Raw genomic sequence first — 24,461 nt, 5'->3', positions numbered from 1 at the left:
ACCAAGGACCAGACAGAATCTGGGAAAAACTTTATTCTTGGACCCAATAACTTATTCATGGACCTGACACGGTCCGTGTTCTGGCATAAATATGCCTGCCTCAGGAGTCTAAAACAGTAATAAAATATTTATACAATCAGCAGAAAAATTATATACACACAAGCAAAATAAAAAAACTGTTTTAGACCCCTGAGGCAGGCGTTTTTATGTTGAAACACAGACTGTGTCGGGTCCAAGAATAGTTTTTTCCCAGATTCCGGATGGTCCTTGATGCTTTTTTGGTTATTTGTTGTTGTTTTTTCAATGACAATATTTCAGGCCAGTATTAGGCAGTACTAGCAGGGCAATTACCCTGGGCCCCCATACTACAGAGAGCCCTAAGCCTGTCTTAGCCTAAGGCAGGGGTGAGCAACTCCGGTCCTTGAGGGCCAGAATCCAGTCGGATTTCCCCAATAAATATGCATTGAAAGCAGTGCATGCAAATAGATCTCATGCATATTCATTGTGGAAATCCTGAAAACCCGACTGGATTACGGCCCTCAAGGACCGAAGTTGCTCACCCCTGGCCTAAGGAGTTACAGCTCACTGGTGGACTTTGGAGCCGAAGAATGACTTTTGGGCACTGCAATATGGGTGCTGCCATTCAGGTACTCACAATTTTTAGACACCTCTCTTTATGCAGTGGATTTTGGACACCCGGATGGTGGCATATAAAAGTCCATATCATACTTTCCTTCCTGCCCTGCATTGACTTCCAGGAGGAGAGCAGGACCCATGCCTGTTCGCTTCTGCGGGGCTCTCGGTACAGAGCTGCACGAAGCAATGTCTATCAGGGAGGATAGCTAGAAGGATCTGGTACTCACGCATGTAATAACGGTTACCACACTGGCATATCAGTTGCCATATGCTAATTCATGGGGTAACTGTTATGGGGCAGGTCGTGAACTGCACAAATTAACACACAGAACTTTACCACACATATGAGGTAAAGAACATTTTATATGATAACTGGGAACCTGCAGGTAACATTTTGCACTTATTACATACTGGGTTTTGCATCTAAGGCATAAGTGCAAACTTTTGCTACACTTTAGTAAAAGGACCCCTCATTCTCTCCTCATCCATGGTTTGGATGAGCTATATGTATACTGTATACTAGAAGAGAGATGCAGGCCTTATCTTTTTTTAACATCCACTGTACAGGTGCATGTAAGTACTTTTTGTTGCTACTCGTATATAAAAATACTGTATAATGTGGTGAGCTCTCCAGATTGGACTATTGCAACTTAAGCCTAACTAAGAAAAACCTCCACAGACTCCAACAGATTCAGAATGCCGCGACCAAGCTCATCTTCGCTAAAAGGAAATTTGACCATGTCTCCCCGCTCCTGGCCAAGCTCCACTGGCTTCCGATAATCGCCAGGGTCCTCTATAAATGCGCCTGTTTAACTTTCAAAATCCTATATGGTATCCTCCCTCCCTTTATCCCTCTTTTTTGGAATTCCTCAAACCCTAATACCACCAGATCCTCCCACAAATTAAAACTATCCTTCCCCTCGCTAAAAGGCATTTCCCACACAGGAAAGCTAGGGACCTCCCTCCACTTCAAAATCACTGAGCTCTGGAACAACCTTACCTCCCCTCTTCGGAACTTGAGCTCTCTCCAAGTTTTCCGCAAACATCTGAAAACCTGGCTTTTCTCAAAAAATGTTAGTCTCCCTCCAACTTAGGAATCAAGGAAACTCTTATATCCTCTAAATTTTCTTCACACTTCTACCTCTAACCCTCTGTTGTAGTTCCTTCCTATTTCTCCTACTGTAAACCGAGTCGAGCTCTACGAACGTGGAGATGATGCGGTATACAAACCTAAGGATTAGATTAGATTAGAGTTTACTTAATTCGCTCAGAATTGTTGGATTGGTTGCGAGTAATATATATATATATTACTCGCAACCAATCCAACAATTCTGAGCGAATTAAGTAAATTATATATATATATATATAATTATATATATAATTATAAAATTATATATATATATAAAATTATATATATATAATTTTTTTTTTTTTAATAAATATTTTTGCACCATCAACAGGTCCTTCCTATTGAACCATTTTGAGTTTCTAAGAAAGGAAACCCTCTCCTCTTGTATGGTTTGGCTCTATTGAATCTAAGGCAAGATTTAGTACTTCTGCATAAGCTGCAGATTAAACTGTTATCAGCAGCAAAGATAACAAATCAGTAACATCTTCACAGCCCCTCAATGGGCTAGATTCACTTAGCCTACTTTACCTTTCCGGTCTGTGTCCGGGCTCGCTATTCACAATGCGTCCTTATGCTAATTAGGCCCATCGGAGGCACACTCCCAACCGACCACGCGGATCGCAGAAGAGCAATCCTGACGCATGCGCAGACCATCTTCTTTGCTTGTAGATGGTCTGCGCATGTTCTTGCCTCTGTAGCAACTTTTCTTTTTAAACGGAACTCTTCTTGCTGCCTGACTTCAGTGCGAGCCCTGAGGAGGGGCCTAAGGCTTTGATTGACCCAAGTTGTTTAAGGCCCCTCCCTGGATGAACCCCTAGATCTGGCCAAATGAACACTGTTGATGCTAGTTTTCAGGCTTTTGTTCAGCTGGGAGTCGACCATGATTTGACCTCATGGCAACGGTGAAGAACAAGGTGGATAGTTTCTTCAGTTCAACATACAAGCCTGGAAGCATGGGTCTAGACACCATAGTCCAGCCATGGCCTCAGGGCCTACTGTTGTCTTTCCTCCCTGGTCCATGATAGACCGAGTCCTTCAATGGATTGCAAGTCATCACGGAAAGGCCATTCTGGTGGCTTCAGATTGGCCACACAGATCATGGTACATAGATCTGATGCGCCTTTGATTAGGTCATAATCTCTGGCTGCCGGTGCATCCAGACTTCCTTTCGTAGGGTCCAGTATGCTTGGAGGAACTGGATCGCTTTGCTCTTATGGCATGGCTCTTGAATGCAAAGCATTAGAGTGCAAAGGGTATTAAGAAGTGGTCATTGCCACCCTTCTCAAGTCTAAGAAGTCAACTACAGTCTCCACCTATGCTAAAATGTGGAAGACATTCCAACATTGGTGCTCTCAGGAGTGTGTGGAGCTATTTTCTGTTGTGTTAGCTTTCCTCAAGCTGGCCTTGACAAAGGGCTTACTGTGGCTTTCCTTCAGGTTAAAGTCGCAAGGCTTTCTTGTTTCAGGGCCCAAGGTTGCAAATCTACTCTGGCATCTCATCTGGACATTGTCAGATTTCTGAAGGGTGTTCTCCGCATCAGACCACTGGTCAAGACCCTGTTCCCTTCCTGGGATCTGAACGTGGTTCTGCAGGGTTTCACCAAAGCTCCATTCAAGCCACTGGAAGAAGTGTCTCTGCTGGATTAAATGATTAAGGCTGTTTTTCTGGTAGCTGTGACATCAGCGAGATGAGTCTCGGAGCTTCAGGATCTTTCTTGTAGAGAGCCTTTCCTTAAAATCTCAGATACTGGAGTTTCTCTATGCACTGTTCCTTCTTTTCTGTTGAAGGTAGTTTCAACGTTTCATGTCAATCATGAGTTCCACTTACCTGCATTCCAGTCTACAAGTTCTAAGAAATAGGACAGGATTTTGAAGAGTTCTTCTTCAGGAGCTTGAGGTCACCAATGAGTTTAGGCTCTTTGACTATCTGTTTATGCTGACTCATTCAGCTAAGCGAGGCACACCAACCTCCAAGACCATGATATCCAGATGGATGCTTAAGGCCATTTCATCCACCTACATTATCTGCGAGAAACAGTCTACTGTTTCCATCAAGGTGCATTCAACAAGAAGGCAGTCTCCCCAGAGGAGATTTGTAGAGTGGCGATTTGGTCCACTCTACATAATGTACATTTGCTAAGTTTTACAGAGTGGATGTGGCGGCAAGAGAGGACTCTGCCTTTGAATCATCAGTACTACATTCTGGTGCAGTCAGCCCATCCTAGATTTCTAGGACTGCTTTTGTACATCCCACTTGTCCAGAATGACACACCTATTGCACTGGAAACAGAAATGATATACTTACCTTGATCATATCTTTTCCAGTAGATAGGTATGTCATTCTGGACCCCTGCCCTGTCCTTCCTATGCCTGCCTACTGTCTTGTTCTGATTGTTCTTCTCCAAGTATGATCTTGGATGCCAGACAGCCCTTTAGGCCATGAAAAATTGTGTGTAACATAGTTCTAGTGTCTGCAGGGATATTACCTGAACTTTTTTTATGCTTTTGTTGGTTTTGGTTGATCTTTGATTGTTCAAGTATTGTTTTGTTAGAGCAGAGCTGTTTATTTGTTTGGGATATCCCAATTCCTTACCTCGTCTTTTCTTGGAGGAGCTCTTGCATGTTTGGAAACTAACTGTAGGTGGCAGTAGAACTCTGAGTGAAGTAAGTGATACAGAAAAAATCTATAGTGGATTCCTTCTGCAGATGGCTCGCGGCCATGGAGAGATAACCCGCTTGTCCAGAATGACACACCTATCTACTGGAAATGATATCATCAAGATAAGTACATAATCTCTTTTTAGTTCTGAGATGGTTGCTAAATAGAGACTCGCTGCATTTCACGCAAGAAAAAAAGAAAGCTGGATCAAATGTAATTGAAGAGAGGAATGGAAGGTTAAAACTGTGTTAATATGTGAAAGAACTCATTATTAGCTATCAGAGGGCAGTGAAGACTTACAGTGCTTGCATAATGCTCTCATCTCTCTTTCTCTCTCCTCTCCCAGCATGTACGATTGGCACATGAATTTGAAGAGTTAGTGCGCAAAGATGAGCAATTTGAGATCTGTGCCGAGGTCATACTGGGGCTGGTGTGCTTCCGTTTAAAGGTAAAAGTATATTCATGAAGCTGTAGTATGGTGAAGATATAAGATACTTGCAGAGGTTCCCAATCTATATGACTAAGGATACCCCATCATTGGCCTCAAAAATGTTTGGGGATCCTTCTCCAACCTCAACTGTTTGCCCCTATCCCAGGCTTGCCACATTGGTCTTTCTCTCCCAGCAGTCAACATCGGTCTTTATTGCTCTCTCACCTAGGGTTACCAGACGTTCAGAAAACCCCAGACATGTCCTCTTTTTAGAGGACTGTCCAGGTGCCGAGACATACTTTCCAAAACCTGGCAATTTGTCCAGGTTTTGGAAAGTCCCAACAAGCTCCGACCGCATCTGGAGGACCTCTGAGCAAGTGCAGATGACGTCACACACATCTACACATGCTTGAGGCCCTCCAGGCATGACCCAGAGGTTGAGGAAGAAGAGATGAGACTTTCTGGGGGCGGGACAGGGGGGCAAAACAGGGCATGGATGGATGCAGAACATGGTGTCACTGTATGCAAACTGAACAGGTGTGGAATGGGGCCATGTGTCTGAGTTTTTGCATTTCAAAATATGGTAACCCTACTCTCACCCCCAGCTAGTCCTATCAGTTTCTCTGTCTACCCCTTCCCCTAGCCAGCTTCCATTTCTCTGCTCCCCAACCCCCAAAGCCTGGCCATGTTAGTCTCTCTCTCCCATCCAACCTTTTCCTTTACAATCCAACCAATTACATCCTCTTTTCTCCAGAAATCCCCACAACCCCCATTAGACTCTTTTTCTCTGCCCTCACCTAGTTCTGCTACACTGCTGTATCTGCTTTGGGTCTGTGCTGCCGCTACTGATCCCATTCCTTCTGCTTCAGGTTGCACAGCTTCTTTTAACTGCGTCGTTTCTATTAGGGGCAATTCTATAAAGGAGCCGTTATCAATTATGTGTCAAGTGTGTGCATAAACAATAGTATTCTGCCTAGCGCTATTCTATAACTACTAGTCTTTAGGCCCGTTACATTAATAGATGTGTGTCTTTGTGTTTATTTTTTTCATTTTCTCTCCTTGGCTGCTTTCTGTCTGTCTTTCTTTCTGTCTCTCTCCCTTCTGCTGTCTGTCTTTCTTTCTGTGTCTCTCTTTCCTTGACTGTCCAGCCCTTCTCCCTTCATTTTACCTTCCCCCTGCCCAGCAGCACCTATTCTCTGCTTCCCCTGTCCAACAGTAGGGCTCCCTTCCTGTTAACCCCCCCCCCAGCCTGTTACATTAATGGGTGCTAGAGTAATGTCTGTCTGTTGTTGTTTTTTTTATTTGTCTCTCTCTCCTTGGACGCTGTTTGTAATTCTTTCTGTCTTTCTCCCTGGCCCCCTGTCTGTCTATCTTTATTTCTAACTCTATCCTCTTCCCTCACATGTGCCCATTTTTCTTTCTCCTCCCCACTTCCTTCCAAGTCTGTTCCCCTTATCCCTCAGACTTCCATTCAGCAGCTGTCCCTCCTCTCCCCCACACTTCCATTCATTGTCTGTCTCCCTCTCTCTACCCCTTCTATCTACTATTCACCCTCTGTCTTGCCTCTTCCATTCACTGCCCTCTCTTCTCTTTCCATCCAGTGTCTGCCTTCTCTTTCTCTCTGTTTCATATGGCATCTCCTCCTTCCTTTCCCCCTTCCTTTTCCCTTGGTCTGGCATACCTTCCTCCTTCCTTCTATTCCCTGCCATCTCTTCTTCCCTCCCTCTCTGTTCCCTTAGAAGAGTAATAAATCTTGTTTCATTGTGCTCTGGCTTGCCTCAGACCTGCAATTAGCTCAAGGTGACATCACACGCTGCCGGTTACTTCAACACCGATAGTGCAAGGTGCTTGCTTGGATTAGTAAGAAGCCAGGCCTTAACCGCAGCCGGCAGTGCTGGTGGGGGTGGAGGGTTTTCAAAGGTTCAGCGGCGGCGGTACTGGGGGGGTTTGAAAAGCCGTCGGTCGTGAAGTATACCGCCTGCATACTTCATGGCCGTTGGCTTTTCACGACTTTAATAACTTAGCGGCGTAGTCTTTTGACTTCCCTACCCACCTTCCCGCGTTCTGGCCGTCTCCCGGCGGCTCCTCTCACGACCGCCGCCTGCGTCAGAAGCCTTCTCCGACGCAGGTGCGGTTCACCCTTACCGCGCTATCTGCCTGCCCCGGAAGTGTTATTTTTAGTTGCTTCCTTCTGCCTCCGGCTGGCTGGACCCTTCCCTTCATGCTGGGGTGGAGTTTGTTTCGGCAGCAGATCTTTGGCGCTGGAGGCACGCTGTCCTGCTCCGGTGTCAGCCGGCCAGTGCAATTGCTGATGGAGTCTTCTGCTCATCCCTTGTGACGTAGTAAGCGCGCATGCGCACTCGAGCCGCCGCGACAGATCAGGGAACACATGGCGTGAGTGCGCATGCGCGCTTAGCATTTTATTATATTTGATGCACATATCACTGATAGTACATAGTTTGCATGTGGGCATAGACATAGTTAGAATCTGAATGGGGTTCACATCAGAGGCATAGCCAGAAGTCTAATTTTGGGGAACCTTAGGGGTGCATTGCATTAGTATCATATGCAATGAGGCAAATCTTTCCTGACAGCCCTTCAACAATATCACTTACAAAATGTTAAAAAGAACAGCCCCAAGAAGCGAACCTTGAAGCACACCACTGGTAACATCCCTTTCCTCAGAGTGATCTCCATTGACCACTATCCTCTTGTTGCTTTCCATTCAACCAGTTCTTGACCCCGTCTGCCCATACCGAGGACACTCAGTTTATTTATTAGACACCTGTGTGGAACACTGTCAAAGGCTTTGCTAAAATCTAAATACACCACATTGAAGCAGATTAAAAGCCTGCACAAACAGCTTACAGCATAGGCAAAGTAGGGTAAGTGCTTAAGTAAGCACATGAGGAGGAGTGATGCTTCATGTCTTGAAATGGCTGAAGTTTCAAGGCCTCGGGACCATACTGTCTGCAGGCTTGATTACACATGCACCCCGAGATAAAGTTGCTCTCTGCCGCCTGTTGGCAAGAAGAAAGTAGCCTATGCTTCTTACTGTGTCTGCCTGATGGCTTTATAGTCTGAAGCCTAAACATACAGTACTGGTGGGCCCAACTAAATTTCGAGGCCATAGTATGTTCATGCTTCATATTGAATGTGATAGAAGAGATAGAACTAAATGTAGATCTGTAGTATCCCACATGGAACTGTCTACTGTGCCTATTAGGAAACCAGGCTGGATGTCAGACCTGCTTAGTATTACCAGATTTCCTCATTAAATAAAAGGACATATAGGCCCGCCCCATTCTGCCCCAGTCCCCCATCCCCACCCCCACATGAACCTTGTCTCTTCTTCTCCAAGCTTGGAGCTGCATCTGGAGGGCCTCCGAACATGCATATGACATCATTGCGTTGTATCCCCACATGCTTGGAGCCCCTCCAGACGTGGCCCTGAGCTTGGGGCCTTCAAACACCCATACAAACTGCTGGGTTTTAGAAATCCATTCAAGCATCCGGACAGTCCTCTAAAAAGGACATGCTGGGTTTTCTCAGGCAACTGGTAACCCTCGACCTGTTTCTGTTCAACCATCACCTCTCACCCTGGCAAATAGGAACACATTCTTAAAGTGTGATACGCCTGTGGCTGCCGGACCTGGCACTAGAAGACAAATCAGTGGGGCAAACTAGGAACCTTTCTACCTCTTTTAGAACTCTTTTCCATGCCTCACCCCCACCCCACATCACTCCTTCAGCCACAGTATTTCTTCCCTCCTCGTGTAAAAGACCTCTGTCCTAAAGCAGTGCTGCTGTGCCAGACAGCATGATCTCAGCAGCTTGGCAGCAGTAGCAGCCTTCAGTCTCTAAGCATGGGGAAAGTGAGCAGGCCCACATTCACAATCCCTGCCTTCTTGAAATGCTGAGGCTTCCTCTTGGGCAGGAAGAAGGGGGGAGTTGGCTAAGTCTTCACTGTTTGCTTAATTGGCTGTACTTGTGGGGTTATGCTCACAATTCAGTGCTTTGGTCAGCAGTTCAATTTGCATGGCTGTTCTGCAATGGTTTGCTGCTAGAAAACCAATTGGAATGAGGTGAAACATCTTGATCCTGAAACTTTTATTCACTTTACTGTAATAATCAATAGCCAATATTTATTATGCTCCTTGAGGGATGAGAGAAAGAGGGTCAAGAAACAGTGACCCCTAGAGGGCTTGTTAGCCACAAGCAGTGCGCATTTCCTGTGAATCCTTTTTGCTCTACGCCTTCTATACTGTTTTGTATTTTACATTTTCTATTTTAAAATAAAGCAATCCCAGGAGCTGAACAGCATACAGTGTTGTCTTTTCTGAGCAATAAGAGATTACTTACTTATTTCAGAAATTTCCGACAGATTCCTCTGCTTCTAACTAATGATCACACAAGCTGAGGTCTTGTCCAATTCTTTATTTGTTCTGTGAATATTTGTTAACTAAGTCGAGCCCTGTTGGAGGGATGAATCGGTATATAAAACCAAAGATTGGATTGGAATATCCATATTGATCTCTCCATATATGAAAAGGAAGTTTTGAAAAGCCATATACCCAGATAAGTACCAATTTTACCCAGGTAGAATGGCTGTCAGAAAGCTGCCCATCTTCAACACACAGCACACCAGAACAGGGCTGGCTTAACCTATGTTCTAGGTAAGGCTCTGGCCCAGGTCATCACTAGAGGGTGCCAAACCCCCAGGGCTGTGACGTCACTGGCCCATAAATTAGCTATCCTGCAGTTTGAACATTTCCCTCCTCCTCCCTCTTCTGACTCTGCTGCCGTGTCCTGACAGGATGTGGCTTCATAGGCCAGTTGTCACGAGTGAAAAAGGCCAGCATCAGCAGAAGGAAGTGCAACACTTCCCTCCACCCTCATCCGCCGCTACTGCTTGACACTGATGCTGGCCTATGAAGCCACATCCCGCTGGTACTGGGAAGCAGCATCAGAGGAGGGAGAAGGGAAGTGGGCGGGACACAGGCACCATAATCTCTCGAGCAGCCCTACCACGGTGCATTTCCTTTAATGCATATTCAGTGGTGTGTTGAGGCTTGGAAAAGAAAATAATGCACGTGGATTGCAAGATACAAATATCTACTTGTACTTTGTGCTGGTAGCACTTCTGAAAGAAAAAAATATGCACATGGGCTTTCCCTTTGCAATTCAGCACAAAGGACTCATGGACTTTGTAACTGGACAAGCTCAGGTCTGCAGAGATGTTTTCAGACCACGGGCCGGGGGAAACAGTTGCAGCTGTCATCATTGGCATTCTGTTCTTTTTTCCATTCTAGGGTTCCAATAGGCTGAATGAGGCACTGCTAAAAAATATCAATGACGCCCGAAAAATCCATCTTGTTCCGTGTCACCTGGGAGACAAATTTGTGCTGCGCTTTGCTGTTTGCTCGCGTATTGTAGAGTCCCGCCACATCCAGGACGCTTGGGCCCACATTACCAAGACTGCAGTCAAGCTGCTGAGACACGAGGTGCTACAGCAAAAGTGACAGTCTGTATACAGGCAGGTGACAGCAACTCACTGAAGGATAGATTTGCTAATTGTGTGTTAACATGCATTAAATCAGGTTTGTCCAACCTTTTTCTAGCAGGGCCACATTTGATATTTTGTAACATTTGGAGGGCTATAATATGCATGTGTACATGCACTCACACTCTCATTCTGGGGGATCACACAATCTGAGAACACAAAGAAATGTGATACCTTTTTATTAGATTAACTTAGTACATTTTATCTAGTTTTCAGAAGCCAAAACCTGCTGCCTTAAATCAGGACAAGCACAACACTATACACTTCTCCCTCCGAATCTGCGGTTTCAGTATCCGCAGATTTGGTTATTCGCAATTTTCTTTTTAAACAACCTATCTTCATTTTTGACTATTTTTAAGCCGTCCAAGCGTCCCGTAACCTTACCTGGTGGTCTAGCGGTGAAGCGGGGCAGGAGCGATCGTCCTATGCTCCTGCCCTGTGCACAGCCATCATCAGAATGGCTGCCGGAAGTTCCCGTTGTAGTCGCGAGAGGACAAAGGAGGGAGGTGGAGGTGGGTCAGAGCCGGCCGAGAAGTTATTCGCGATTTTTCACACTTCGCGGTCCGGCTCTGCACCTAACCCCCGCGAATACCCAGGGAGAAGTGTATTGTTCAGACCTGAAGGAGGCGGCTTTGGCCTTTGAAAGCTAGTCAAAAAACATATTTGGTGCAGAAAAAGGTGTCACTTTATTTTCCATTTCTTTCTTTTATTTATGTTATTTAACTTTTAAAATGGATTAACACAGTTATCACATTACTTCATCCTAAATTAAAAATAAAGGTATTTTTTCTACCGTTGCTGTCTGGCCAATTAACTTTTTTCTAATTGTGTTCGCCCTGCCTGCTCCTCTCTCTCTGTTCTCTCCTCCTGTACCATTCACCATTACTTCATCTCTTTCTCTCTCTCCCTCTCCCATCACATCCAGCATTACCTCTGTCTCACTCACTTCCTCATGCAGTACTGCCTGTCTCCCCTGCCATCCAGTATTTCCTCTATCTCTCCCCATCCATCATCTCCTCTGCCCCATCATCCAGCATTGCTTATCTCTCTGCCTTCCCCCACCAACATGCAGCACTGCCCCTGTCTCTCTGCCCCCTCCCCACTGCATCATTTAACATCCCCCCTGCCTACCTCTCTTCCCCCTTACAGCATTGTCTCTCTAGCTCTCCCTCCTGCTATGCTGTATTTCCCCTCTCTTCGGTCTCTCTAGTCCAATAGCAAAGCCAGAACTCAATTTCTGGGTGGGCACAATCCACTCATTTCTTTTCTGGCTGCTACCCACCCCCACCCTGAAGCAGTAAAAATGAATATCTTGGTTGGCAGAAATCCCTGGCCTCTGTCAGCTGAGGAGTCCCGTCATTTCCACAGCAGTCAACAGCGTGTATCCAGTCGCCAATATCGGCACTGCACCTCACATGCATGCTCAGTTCAACCCCTATGTGCACATGCACGAGAGTGCTAATTGGATTGAGCATGCTTGGGGTGGAGGGGATGCCAGCATCAGCAGCTGGAATCCCTCTACTGACTGGTGCAGGAATGAGACTACTCAAGGGACTCCAAAGAGGACTCTTCAGCTGGTAGGGCCAGGTGATCTCCAATAGCTACATTAACAATGTGTGTCGCCACTGGGAAGGCCCTGGCCCATTGGCTATGCCACTGTTCCAGCCCATTCAGCATTATCTGTCTCTATTCCTCACCTCTCTCTTTCTCTTCTCCCCCTCCCAATCTAGCATACAGGCAGACAGGGCAAATACAATTTCTGTACCCTATTTTCATCAAGACAAACCCTAAGCAAAAAGAAAATTTCACATATATGCTCCCCCCCCCCAGTCTCCATCCTTCATCTTTTCTTTTTTCCCTCCTTGGCTTCAGCTGCTTTGATGAGAACCCTGCTGCAAATAGTCTGCAAATAGTCTCTACCGTGATCTCTGCTTTCTTGCTGCAAAAGCTCCATGTTACAAAGTAGTCTGCAAAAGTTCTGTGAAGTCCAACACTTTATCTGCTGCAAAATGTCTTTTCAGGACGCTTTCCTGCTGCGAAAAGTCTTGTACCAGGATGTTTTCCTGCTGCAAAAGCTCTGTGATTCATGAGGTTGAGCCATGCTGCACCAGAACTTGATGCTGGTCTCACAGTATCGAGTTTTGCAAGACTTGAAATCATAGGAATAGCATTAACTTCCAGCACAGTGCAACCCAAGTGTACAGTTAGGCCAGTTGCAGCAGAGAAACAAAGGTGTCGTCAGAGTACTTCATGGAGCTCATGGGGGCCAAAAATTGAAGGTGGTGGGCTGGCCACATTGTGGCCCGCGGGCCTCAGGTTGGACAAATCTGCATTAAATGCAAGTTGTTTACTACAAGTCCCATTTTATGCTATGGGATCTATTTACTAATAACACACATTAACTGCATTAGTGAGTGCTAACACAATAATTTACTAAATCTAGCTCTGCATGTGAAAGTAAGATGTTGCTTAGCTGAATAACGATGATCTGTCATTGCTCATCTTCATGAGCAATTCTACAGTAGAATCTCAGTTATCTGGCATCCATGGGGATTGGTGGCAGTCCGATAACTGTAGTTTCTTGTTGCTTGAGTTACTCTAAAAATAAGATTAGTCTCCCTTCTCACCTCAATCTATCATCCCCCACTCCCACTTGCAGGTCCCTTCTTTCTTTCCCACATTTTCTTTCCCCTTCTCCCCTCACTCCCTCCATTTCCAAAGCAACAGAGCTGGTCCTGACAATCCTCCCTCCGTTCCTGATGCAGCAGTGTCCCGACAATACCCCCTCCCTCCTTCGAAGCTGTAGAGAGCAGAGGAAGTGGCAGTAAACAGGCAACTTCTGGCCAGCCCAGGCAGGGCCTTTCTTCTGCCACGTCAGAAGTGACATGGCAGATGAAAGGCCCTGTTGGAGCTGGCCAGAATCAACCTGTTTACCAGTGCTTCCTCTGCTTGCCGGCTGCTGCTACAGCTTCGGGTGAGTGAGGGAGGGGGGTTTGTCAGGTCGCTCTGCTGCTTCAGGAACAGAGGGAAGGGGTTGTCAGGACCAGCTGTCTGCTGCTTCGGGAACAAAAGGAGGGCGATTTCTGGCTGCTGCAATGTTTCAGGAGCTGGAGGGAGATTTCTGGCTGCTGCTGATGCCACTGGGGCTGGAGGGAGGTTGGGTCAGGAGCACCACTTTGGACGTTGTCTGAGGAGCATGGGAGACAATTATTTTGCTGGTTGGTGAGAGTGCTGGTTTAATTGAATACCGGTTAACTTAGATTCTACTGTATTTATTTTATTTATGAGCGATGCATACACAGAGAGGATCACCAAATAGAAGACACAGGTGTAGTGGAAGTAAATTTCAAAACTTTAATGCTCAAGTATAACCAGAGCTCGAAGTGACCATGTTTCACCTATATGGCTTCGTCAGTGGCAGCTGTTAAACATGAACAATAAATAGGATAAAGCAAATCATAATGCATGATAAAATCATAAATAAAATATAGTAAATCATACATACTGTACTTACAAAATCAGTAACTTAATCTTAACATGCACATGGGCTTGGGAGTGTACTTTATCTGGGGGAGTACAGAGCAATCTTAACTACCCCTACTTACTTCTGAGTCTCCCCGGAAGCCTCCCTCTTCACTTCCATTTAAAACATGCCTTTTGTGCGCCATGGAGGAAAGCTAGCTGGTATCAAATCCCTGAGGCAGCCGGTTAACGGTGAAACAAGGCTCTTGTCAGAGGCGTGTGAAGAATGTTTGGTGAATTCAAGCAGCGAGGCTTGCGTTCCTTTTCAACAACTAGAACGCTGGTGAGCAGCGCAACCATTCTTCAACGTCAGCTAAGTTAAACTTTTCCTTTTTCCATCCGTGCATGGTGGTGGGCGGTTGCCTGCTTTAAGTTAAAATATTTAATTGGGTGGAGTTTTTTATGCCAATGACAAGCAGTGTAGCAGCTTGAAGTCCTTATGGACTGCTGTCCGTATATATGATATTTGAGGCTTTTTCTCCACTTTTGTAAATTTTTTTTATTTAAACATCTCTATCATATCTTCCCTTCCCCGCCTTTCCTCAAAGGGTTATATAACACTAGCATTTATAAGCCTAACTTCCAGTAATTAGGTGGAAACATTTATGCCTGCCAATGAGTTAGCAAAAGTGCTCACACATAACGTTAGGTGCATAAAGTGGACTTCTGCTAGTATTCTATAACAGCAGTTGTATACACATATCATCCTAGCACCTATTTTAACAGATCTATATAGAATTGCCCTCTTTATGTGTGAAAATGGTTCATAAACTTGCCCCTTCAATGCTTTCGTGTTTCTTTTTAGTTTTTGGGGTGGGAGAGGCAGGGCACATCATGCAGCAGGGCAGTGTACTGTAAACTAGTCAGAAGCAGGGATTGCACTGGATTACCTCAGAGTCGGCTGCCTGCCACCGAATAGTGCACACCATGTCCAACAAGAAGAATTCACACATTTCCTGATTTGAGTTGTAAACCTGGAGATTTTGTAAATGAATCATAAACACAGCAATCTGGGGTTGAAGGGAGGCAGGAAGGGGCATGATACAAGTTTAGAGATGCTCTAAAAAGATCTGGCTATCATTGTTATGTGCTGTATTACTTGTATGCAAGGAAATTATGTCACAATTGATCATTACAAAAATAAATATTCTACCTTTCATCTATAGAGATTTCCTCACTTTGATGATGTTTCAGGTTCTCTGATTGGTTTTAGAGAGGTTCCATAAATACATCTTTTAATGTACTCGTATAATGTAATATCAATTTCTCTAGGTAAAAAGACCCAGAGAAAACCAGTAAGCAGCAAAATGAAGACCACTCGCCTACCATATACTGTATTTACTTTTGGTTGATCTGAATTCATCCTTCTGCTCCTATGGTGCTGGCACCAAGTTCATGATGCTACCTTCCATAGTGACATGATGCTAGTGCTCTGGCTGCAACCGGGGTGACTGGACTGTATAATTGCATATTCTTAGTATCTTGATCTTTATCTTTTGGTTCATATTTTCCACCTACCACAGCACAGTATCAAGATTATCCTGGCCTGCTGTCAAGAGGATTATTTCATTCATTTCCCTGGTAGTTGAAAGAACAGCAAAAACCAGAGCTAAGTTACCCAGAACCCAGAGAAAGGCCTTTTGAACATGTACTGATTTTCAACTTACTTCCCAAAGAGTAGTAGCAGTAGTTCTAGATGCTTCCCATTGTAATTAATGTTCCACATTTCATTATGCATTAGGATAGAGCTGTCAGAAATCCATGCTAGCTGAAACTTTTCCTAAAAAGTTCAGAGAAGGAGAAATTTGTTCTTACCTATTAATTTACTTTCTTTGAACCCTGCTAAACTAGTCCAAATGCATAACTTGCCACTCTGCCAGCAGGTGGAAACAAAGTCACTATTTTCTAGTGCCATCATCAGTGCTATAGTGGTTCATTGGCAGTTGCCAGTACTCTAATGTCAAAGCCAGAACGTACTTAAGCAGAAAAATCATCAAACATTATAAATAAATGAAATTCAATCATCTTCATCCCCTCCCATGAGAACTCTCCAGACATTCATGGTGACAATTGACTAAATACATATTCCTATCTTCCCAAGAAACGTGAGACCCAAACACCTGATGCTAGCTTAATATTCTTTAATAAACACAAAACAGAAGATAAGCAGCCACATAGACCTGTCTAGTGGGATCCAAGGAAATAAAATGATTGGGTAGGAATACATTTCTCCTTTTTTTATCATGCTGCTAGAAACATCCAGACACATGAAAAGAACCCAAGCTCTCCTCTAGACGAGGTGGGAGATCAAGACTGCCCCGACGACACCTTTCTCATGGACAGAACCCGCTGTTGCCTGCAAATTCAACTATAATATTTGAAAAAGGAATGCAAAAATGACTAGGTAGCTATCATACAAATATTCTCTGGAGTCACTGCTCTGACCTCCAGGAAGAGACTTTGACTCCTAGTCAAGTGTACCTACAAACTCTTCAGAATTCACAACCTCTTTAACAAATACTGGGAATATATTTTCTCCATGATCTACCTGGCTAAGTGGATGTAGAGTCTTATCTCTTCCTTGTAATGATCATTATAAAGGATGAATATTGCCTTTCTGACTTCCAAATGTTAGATCCCTTCAAGTACTAGAGAACAACTCTACACACATCAGCACTGTTCCTTCTAAGTTGAGCGGGAGTCCTCGAACTGCATTGCTGTGAGTGGGAGGAGGTATTTCAATACTGTGTTTTCAATTGCTAAGAATAGGCAGGTTCCCTGAAGTCACACAGAAATACAGCAACACACACTAAATGACGGCAAAAAGACTCACATTGTCTATCCAGTCTACCCAACAAGGTGGCCAGAGCCATGCCTGCCACTCTGTGTGGGCCCCAGAAATCCATGTTTAAATGCTCATCATCAAGTCTTTAACATGCCAACTATATAGGCAGCCAAACATGATGGATATGATACATGATTATAACCAAGACTCCATTACTGATTATCAGGGTGGATAAAAATAAATGATTAAAAAAAAAAAAAAAATCGGATCCAAATGTTATTCATCATGAAATAAGAATTTGTTTTTAGTTATTTAGCATGAGGTTATACTGTATATTCATGCAGTGTTTAAAGTTTTTGGTAAATGAATTCCATTAATCCATTCATAATGTCACAGCCAATTTTTCTATCTAGAAGATATCATCACAGATGCTTGGTTTTGCATGTCTCAAAACTGTGAATGTTTCTGTAGAGATAGCATGTTTCTTCTTCGCACAAAAATGTTATAAAATATACAGCGTTGAGAAAAGACCTTAGCTCCATTGTTCCTTTGCAAATTGATGTACACAGAATCAATCCCTTACCTCTTAGGTGCTAAATTTATTTATCGGAGGACAAGCAGGCAGTCACAGGTGGGTGACATCAAAATCATGGACAGTCAAAAAGTACACTATCACTTTAAAACTTTAAGACCGCCTGTACCGCTCATGTGCTGGTGCCTACCCACCTGATGTTGGCTTGCAGGGCCATCAGTTCTCAGTTTTCCATGGAGCTGAGAAGCTGTTTCATAGAGTTTCTCTCAGTGCGTCAAACTTGTGTGTTTTGTGCTTTCCCGTTTCCTTCCGTTTAGTCATATTTTTGTAGATAATTTCTTTTTCTTTCATTTGATATAAAACTGTTAACATTTTTATTGAATTTCATTTTTGGGCCTTCAGGCTCGTCAGCCTGGTTTCTAGTTGGGAGTGTAAATGTGTTTTTGGATATTATTTACTCAGCCTTCCAGATCACATTCTCGTCGATCTTCTCAACTTTCTCCTTGATGCTCGCCTTGACGTTCACCCAAGCGTCCATCTTGGCTTTCACCTCAATGTTCTCCATCCACAAGACCTGATGGCGAGAACTATGATTCAGCCTTATCAGATAAATCTTCTACTGATTATTCAGAAGTTTCTGCAGAGGAGTCCAATGGTATACCTTCAGATCCATCTCCTCCACCTCCTCGTAGGAGGTTCCCACAAGAAAATCTCTCTTTCACTAAATTTAACAGACAGATGGCACCAGCTCTGCCAATAAATATGGAATCAGAAACAGAACCTCGAGCAGAGCTGATGAATGCATTGGATTACAAGGAATGGCCTAAGGATTGAATAAAAGTACCTCTTCATAACTTAATGAAAGAGGCTTTATTTAAAAACTGGGAAGCACTACTCTCTGTTCCAGTCCTTCCATGCAAACTGGATACTGTGATGGGGCCAGGGGTAAGCCTAGAGCTGGCAACCCAGCTCTCGCCCCAGGCGCAAGTCTGAGCGCTCCCTGGAGGGCCACGCTGGGAAATCACAGTAGAAAAGAAAATCTCTACAAAGAATTGCCAGTTCCAGGTTTTATTCCCCAGTTCAAAAGCACTGGTTCTAAGGCAGCCACACTGGCTGATGAGGCTTGGAAAAGATTTATCATAAACAAAAGTTCTCTTTTATAGCAAGTCCCTGCTTCTTTCAGGAGGGGAAACCCCCCCAAAAAAATTATTTCCTTTTAAACAGGATTTCTCTTTTTCTAGTGCTGCTGCCAGGCTTTCATTACATTACATTAGTGATTTCTATTCCACCTGTGCCTTACGGTTCTAGGCGGATTACAAATTATAAGAGATCTGGACATTACCGAGAGAATTGCGTAACAAAGATTATCTAGAGAAATTACAAAACAGTGATTCATGTACTTTACATGGTGTGGTAGAGGATTCAATTATAAGAATTACATATCAGAGAATCAAGTGATAACAGGATATAGTGGAGAATATCAGTATATACGGGTTACAGACGAGAAGTTACCTAACAATGACGTAAGAAGTTTGTTGGATAGTGAGGTAAATGCTTATTTAGGAATCTGAGTATTTTTGGAAGGAAAGGTTCTAGGAGTTGACTAATGTGATATTCAAGAGAGGGAGAGCTTGTGCGAAAGGGGAGGAGACTAGTTAGTAGTCACAGTTCTGGGCAGCCTTTGGGTTTCAAGAACTCCCAAATCAAAGTTCAGCTGTCCCCTCCTTGGACTTGGAACAACTATTGTATTACGCCTTCGGTTGCTTCAGGAAGTTTTCCCCACCTGACCTCCTGAGTTCTAAATACCCCCACCACCCGCTTTATTTCAGGGCAGGGGCTGGGAACCATCCACCCTTTGTTTTAATGGTCTAAGATTCCCCTCCCAAAGTTCCCATTATCAGGGCTGTGCAATGTCAGGTCACTAAATCCACTCCGGGCTTTACTTCTCCATTCAAGGTTAGTTAGCAGTATCCCTTCCCCACTCACTATGCTTAGCTTGCATACAGGGATTCTGGTTTAATTTCTGCTACTAACCAAACCTCACATTCACCCCTCCAACACTCATTCATTATACAGTCCTTCCTAAGGTCAGAACTGTTACTCTTAAGTACACTCGACCAGTGTTCTTCAACCTTTTTACACCTATGGACTGGCGTGGAATAAAAAATTATTTTGTGAACCGGCAAACTACTAGGACTGAAATTTAAAAACCCCGTTTCCGCCCTGTCTCCGCGAGCTCGGTCCTCGCAAACTATCTGATCCCATCCGCACAAGCCTCAGTTATGATTTTATACTGAATGTATTTTATTAAAGTATAAAAAGAAACAATATTCTGTACAATTGTCATTTTATAAATACAAAAAACAGAGCAAGGATCAACAAAACCCCTGTCTCCCCTCCCCTTCACATATATCCCCTCTACTATCAAGAAAACTGAATAAGCCAAATTATTACAGAATGCTACACAGAAATATCATACTAACAGAATACCGCAGTCACACATAGCAGGAATAGGGTTAGGGGAGTGCAACTAGGGCAACTGCCCCCCTGGTCAGAGAGAGCCCTAAGCCACTGCCTGGACTTTGCAGTCCCCAGTTATGTCTAACACCAGCTCTAGCAGGATATATATTTCAAATCTGATATATTCTAATCACACAATAGAAATAAAATTATTTGTTTCTACCTTTTGTTGTCTCTGGTTTCTGCTTTCATCTTCTTTTCACTCTCTTCCTTCCAGCGTCTGCCCTCTCTGTCTCTTCAATCCAGCATCTGCCCCTTCCATCTACTGTCTGACCTCTCCCCCTTCCATATGGTATTTGTCTTCTTTCTATGCCCCTTTCCCCTTTCCATCCAGCCTATGCCCCTCTCTCCTTTTTACATGATTCATTCCAGCTTCACTGCTCTCTTCATTTTTATCTCTCCTACACCAGATCTAGCATCTTTGTCCCTCTCAATTTCTCTGCTGACCCCTTCTTCCCATCTCATTCCTGTCTCTACCCTCCCCCTCCTCTAATCTCCCTGCCAGCTGTTTCCTTCCTTTTTGCTTCTCCCTTCCCTCCTCCCCCTGTCCAGCAGTAACTCTCTTCCCTTTCCTTTCCCTCCTCCCCTCCTAGCAGCATCTCTCCTTCTCCCTCCCTCCATGTCCAGTAGCAGCTGTCCCTTTTTTCCCCTTGCCCAGCAGCTTCCCAGACTCCTTTCCCTCCTCCCCTCCCAGCAGCATCTTTTCTTATCCCACTCCAGGTTCAGTAGCAGTTATCCCTTTTTCCCCTTGCCCAGCAGCTTCCCAGACTCCTTTCCCTCCTCCCCTCCCAGCAGCATCTCTCCTTCTCCCTCTACAGGTCCAGTAGCACTGTCCCTTTTTCCCCATGCCCAGCAGCTTCCCAGACTCCTTTCCCTCCTCCCCTCCCAGCAGCATCTCTCCTTCTCCCTCTCCAGGTTCAGTAGCAGCTGTCCCTTTTTTTTCACCATGCCCAGCAGCTTTCTCCCCTCCCAGCAACTCTCCTTACTTGCCAGCGCTGCGATTCAGTAAGGCAGCCTCGGGTCCTTTGTTGGGTCGCACCGCCTCTGAGGAAAGCGGAAGTTGCATCATCAGAGGCGGCCCGACTAAGCAAAAGCTCCAAGGCTTCCTTCCTGAATCGCTGCGCTTGTAAGTAAGGAGAGCCACTGGGAGGGGAGAAAGCACACTGTCTGAGGCTCCCCATTATCTCTCCGGCCCTGCGCGAACTACAGCTCGTCGATCTTGCCGGTCCTGCGTGGACCGGCAGGAAATTGAAGATGTTGATCTCGCCGGTCCTGTGCGGACCGGCAGGAATTTTCTGCGGACCAGTATCGGTCCGCGGACCGGCAGTTGAAGAACTGTGCACTAGACCATTGTTTCAGAACAAACTTTCATTCCTCTCTCCCCCCCACACACAGTACCTTACTGACCCATGCGGCAATCAGACACATACTCCAAGGCTTCAGGGCTGCAGTCCATGTCATTTCTCTCAGAGAGGTCTCCCTCTACCTCCATGAAAGACTCCTCACTTTCTTAATCTGGATACAGGCTGTCCTCTGAAGCAGCCTTTGGCAAGCCCTGCTCCTGGAGCTTTTTTCTTCCCCTTAGCCTCTGCTTGGGAAGCAAAGTTTTGCTAGTCTGCCAGTGCTGTGGGTTAGGGAGTTTCCTAGCAGAGTGCTGTAAGACTGAGCTGCTAGCTTTACGTTCCCTGCTCTGTAAGGCAGGCCCTTCCCTCCAAGTTCCTGATTGCCTGCTAGTGTGCTCAGCTGGCTGTGCTTTATTCTCTGGAGTAACCTTAACTCCTGCTCTAGCCCCGTTCTGCCTGTCAGCTCCACCCCTTTCCTTAATCCTTACTGGGTATTCTGTTCTCCTCTGCCAATCCATCTCTGCTCTGCCCTGTCTGTCTGCTCTTAGTACTGGGAACAGAGTTAATGGGCAACTTCCTGGGCTTAGGAATAGGCACATTTGTTTGAGTGGCAGGGTTTAAAACAGGTTTTAAACCAGTGACAGGAGCTTTCCTGTCACAATACCTTGTACAAAATTCAATCTTGTCCAGGCTTTGATAGATCACAATTACAACACCAGTCCTTAGTTGTGGAGTCTGCCTTAAAAAACACTCACAGTTCCAGAACTTATGCCAGTACTCCGCCTTATCTTCCTTCAAGTCAACCCGGTCTCAACTGTCAAGAAAATATTCCAATACTTCTAGGAATTCTACTTATTATTCTAAGCAGAGATATAGCCTACCTTCATCCTCATGAGCTTCTACTCAAAGGTATCCCAGGCAGCAAAGAACACAGATATCTTAGTCACAGCCTAAATCCAAACAACTGTCTTTTTGACTCCATACTAGAGAGCATAATCAATATTTCTCAACTTTTAGCTCAAACTCTTCCTATAGGAGGTTGACTCACCCACTATTTTCATCGATGGTCCCTCATAGATTCAGATCACTGGGTCCTCGAGGTGGTGAGTCAGGGTTATGCCCTTTGTTTCCAAAAAACTCCTCTACTTCAACCTCCAAAACAGTCGAGTTTCAACTCCCTACGTTCAACCCTCCTTTACCAGGAGCTTTCAGCCCTCCTCTAACTCAATGCTATAGGACAAGTACCTACTGAGGGTTCTACTCAAAATATTTTCTCATACCAAAGAAGTCCAGGAGTCTGTGGCCAGATCTAGATCTCCTTGCTTTCAACAAATACTTAATGAAAGAAAAGTTTCACTGGGAACCCTGTTACCACTACTAGAGAAGATTGGCTCTGCTCTCAAAGAAGCCTACACACACATTCCCATCCTCCCAACCATCTTCGTTTTCAACTGGGCACATGTCACTTCCAATACAGCCATTTGAGCTGGGTATGAGCACCCAGAGTGTTCACTAAGGCCCAAATTCTGTAACCAGCGCCTGTTGGGTGCCTCCGAAATAGGTGCCTATCTAGATAGGAGCATATCTAAATTGATTAACAAGCTCAATTAAGCTTTTTAATCCGCAATAATTGAAACTTAGGCGCCAATCAAGAAAGAGCGATTCTGCAACAAGGCACCTCTATAAATTTAGGTGGCCTTCAAAAAAATAGGTGCTATGCACTTTAGGCATGAGCATGGCTTCATGTTAGGCATTTTGTTGCAGAATTGCTGCTCTTAAGCGTGCTTAAGCACTCAGCTAGGCACCTAACTTTTAGTTGTGCTTAGAGCTGGCCTATTTCTTGTGCGCCTCCAAAATAGGTTCCACTCAGCGTGATTCATTAAACAGCACCCAATTTTACTTGAATCGTGCTGAACAGTGCTTAATTAGGCACCTAACTTTTGGGCGCTTCTTATAGAATTTGTCCTTTAGTGCTTAATAGCAGTAGCGGTACTTCTTCACTCATCCAGCCTTCATGGTTTACCCTTATCTAGATGACTGGTTGATTAAGGCCCCAACACCTCAACAAGTTCACCAGGCCATGAATTCAACAGTACATCTATTAGAACTTCTTAGATTTGCAGTGAATTACAAGTCTCATCTCCAACCCACTCAAACTCTTGAGTTCTCATGCTTTTCTGCCTCAACAGAGACTCAATACCCGTCTACAGATCTGCAAGAAAATCTCCTTGCTCCAATGCATCACTGCACATCAAATGATGCATCTCCTGGACCACATAGCCTCTACAATTCACGTGACTCCCTTTGCCCGTCTACATCTCGGGGAGCCTCAATGGACACTCTCAATCCAGTGGTCTCAGGCCACTGGAACTCTATCTCAATGCATCCAAGTGATACTAACCCTTCATCAGTCCCTTCAGTGGTGTCTGTTATTGACCAATCTGTCCACAGGCCTTCTTTTCCATACTCTGCCGCATCAGATAACATTAACAATGGATTCTTCCATGCTCAGCTGGGGAGCTCATCTCAACGGCCTCCACACTCAGGGCACTTGGTCCACTTGAGAAATATCTCTCCACATTAATCTCCTAGAGCTTCAAGCAATTCACTATGCCCTCCTCACATTCCAAAATTGCCTCCTCAATCAGGTCGTACTCATTCAAACAGACAACCAGGTGGCCATGTACTTCGTGAACAAACACAGAAGCAAGGGGTCATGTCCACTATGTCAAAAACTGCTTCGAATCTGGTTGGGTGATTCAACATATTCTTGACTGCAGTCTAACTAGCGGGAAAAACATCTTAGCAGACAGATTGACAGACTCCTTCAACCCTACGAATGGAACCTCAACTCAACAATCCTCAGTCAGTTATTCTCAGTCTGGGGATTCTAGAAGTAGATCTTTTTGCATCCCTCAACAACAAACTTCCAGTCTTCTGTTCCAGAATCTACACTCCAGATCATCTGGAGTCAGATAAATTCTTCTTCGACTGGAGAAACAGGTTTCTTTTTGTTTTCCTGTCAATTCTGCTAGTCAGGAAAACTTTGCCAAGACCATGCCACCAAGATACTTGTAGCATCTTGGTGGCCACATCAACCATGCTTTCCTCTTTTCCTGCAACTCAGCGTAAAGGAACCCATCACACTCCAAATCTTTCCATAGTTGCTGACACCGAACGAGAGATCTCTCCTTCACTCACACCATAGTATCTCTCTCCCGAAAAGTAGATACTTTCCCACTCTCCGAACCAGTATCGGCTATCATTGAAGCTTCTAAAAAACCTTCCATGCAGCTTTGCTATCATTTCAAGTGGACTTGCTTCACAATCTGGTATAATATTC

The 24,461-nt window shown here is 44.7% G+C and overlaps 1 protein-coding gene across 3 annotated transcripts in view; it reads left to right on the top strand.

The window, feature by feature from the left end:
* The window catches only part of DDC (dopa decarboxylase), a 192,549-nt gene extending 175,547 nt beyond the window's left edge, over nt 1-17,002 (top strand). For 2 of the 3 annotated variants that reach the window (XM_033930502.1, XM_033930501.1), the window contains 3 exons: nt 4,770-4,871; nt 10,166-10,389; nt 15,211-17,002. In XM_033930502.1, the coding sequence (XP_033786393.1) occupies nt 4,770-4,871; nt 10,166-10,375 (312 nt within the window). In that variant the 3' untranslated portion in view covers nt 10,376-10,389; nt 15,211-17,002. The remainder of the gene's footprint in view (nt 1-4,769; nt 4,872-10,165; nt 10,390-15,210) is intronic. The other variant, XM_033930503.1, reaches the window with a different exon arrangement.
* The last annotated feature ends 7,459 nt before the right edge of the window (nt 17,003-24,461 follow it).

This window comes from Geotrypetes seraphini, chromosome 2, assembly GCF_902459505.1.
Source record: "Geotrypetes seraphini chromosome 2, aGeoSer1.1, whole genome shotgun sequence".
NCBI classification, from domain to species: Eukaryota; Metazoa; Chordata; class Amphibia; order Gymnophiona; family Dermophiidae; genus Geotrypetes; species Geotrypetes seraphini.
This window is presented reverse-complemented; position numbering and strand designations above follow the sequence as displayed.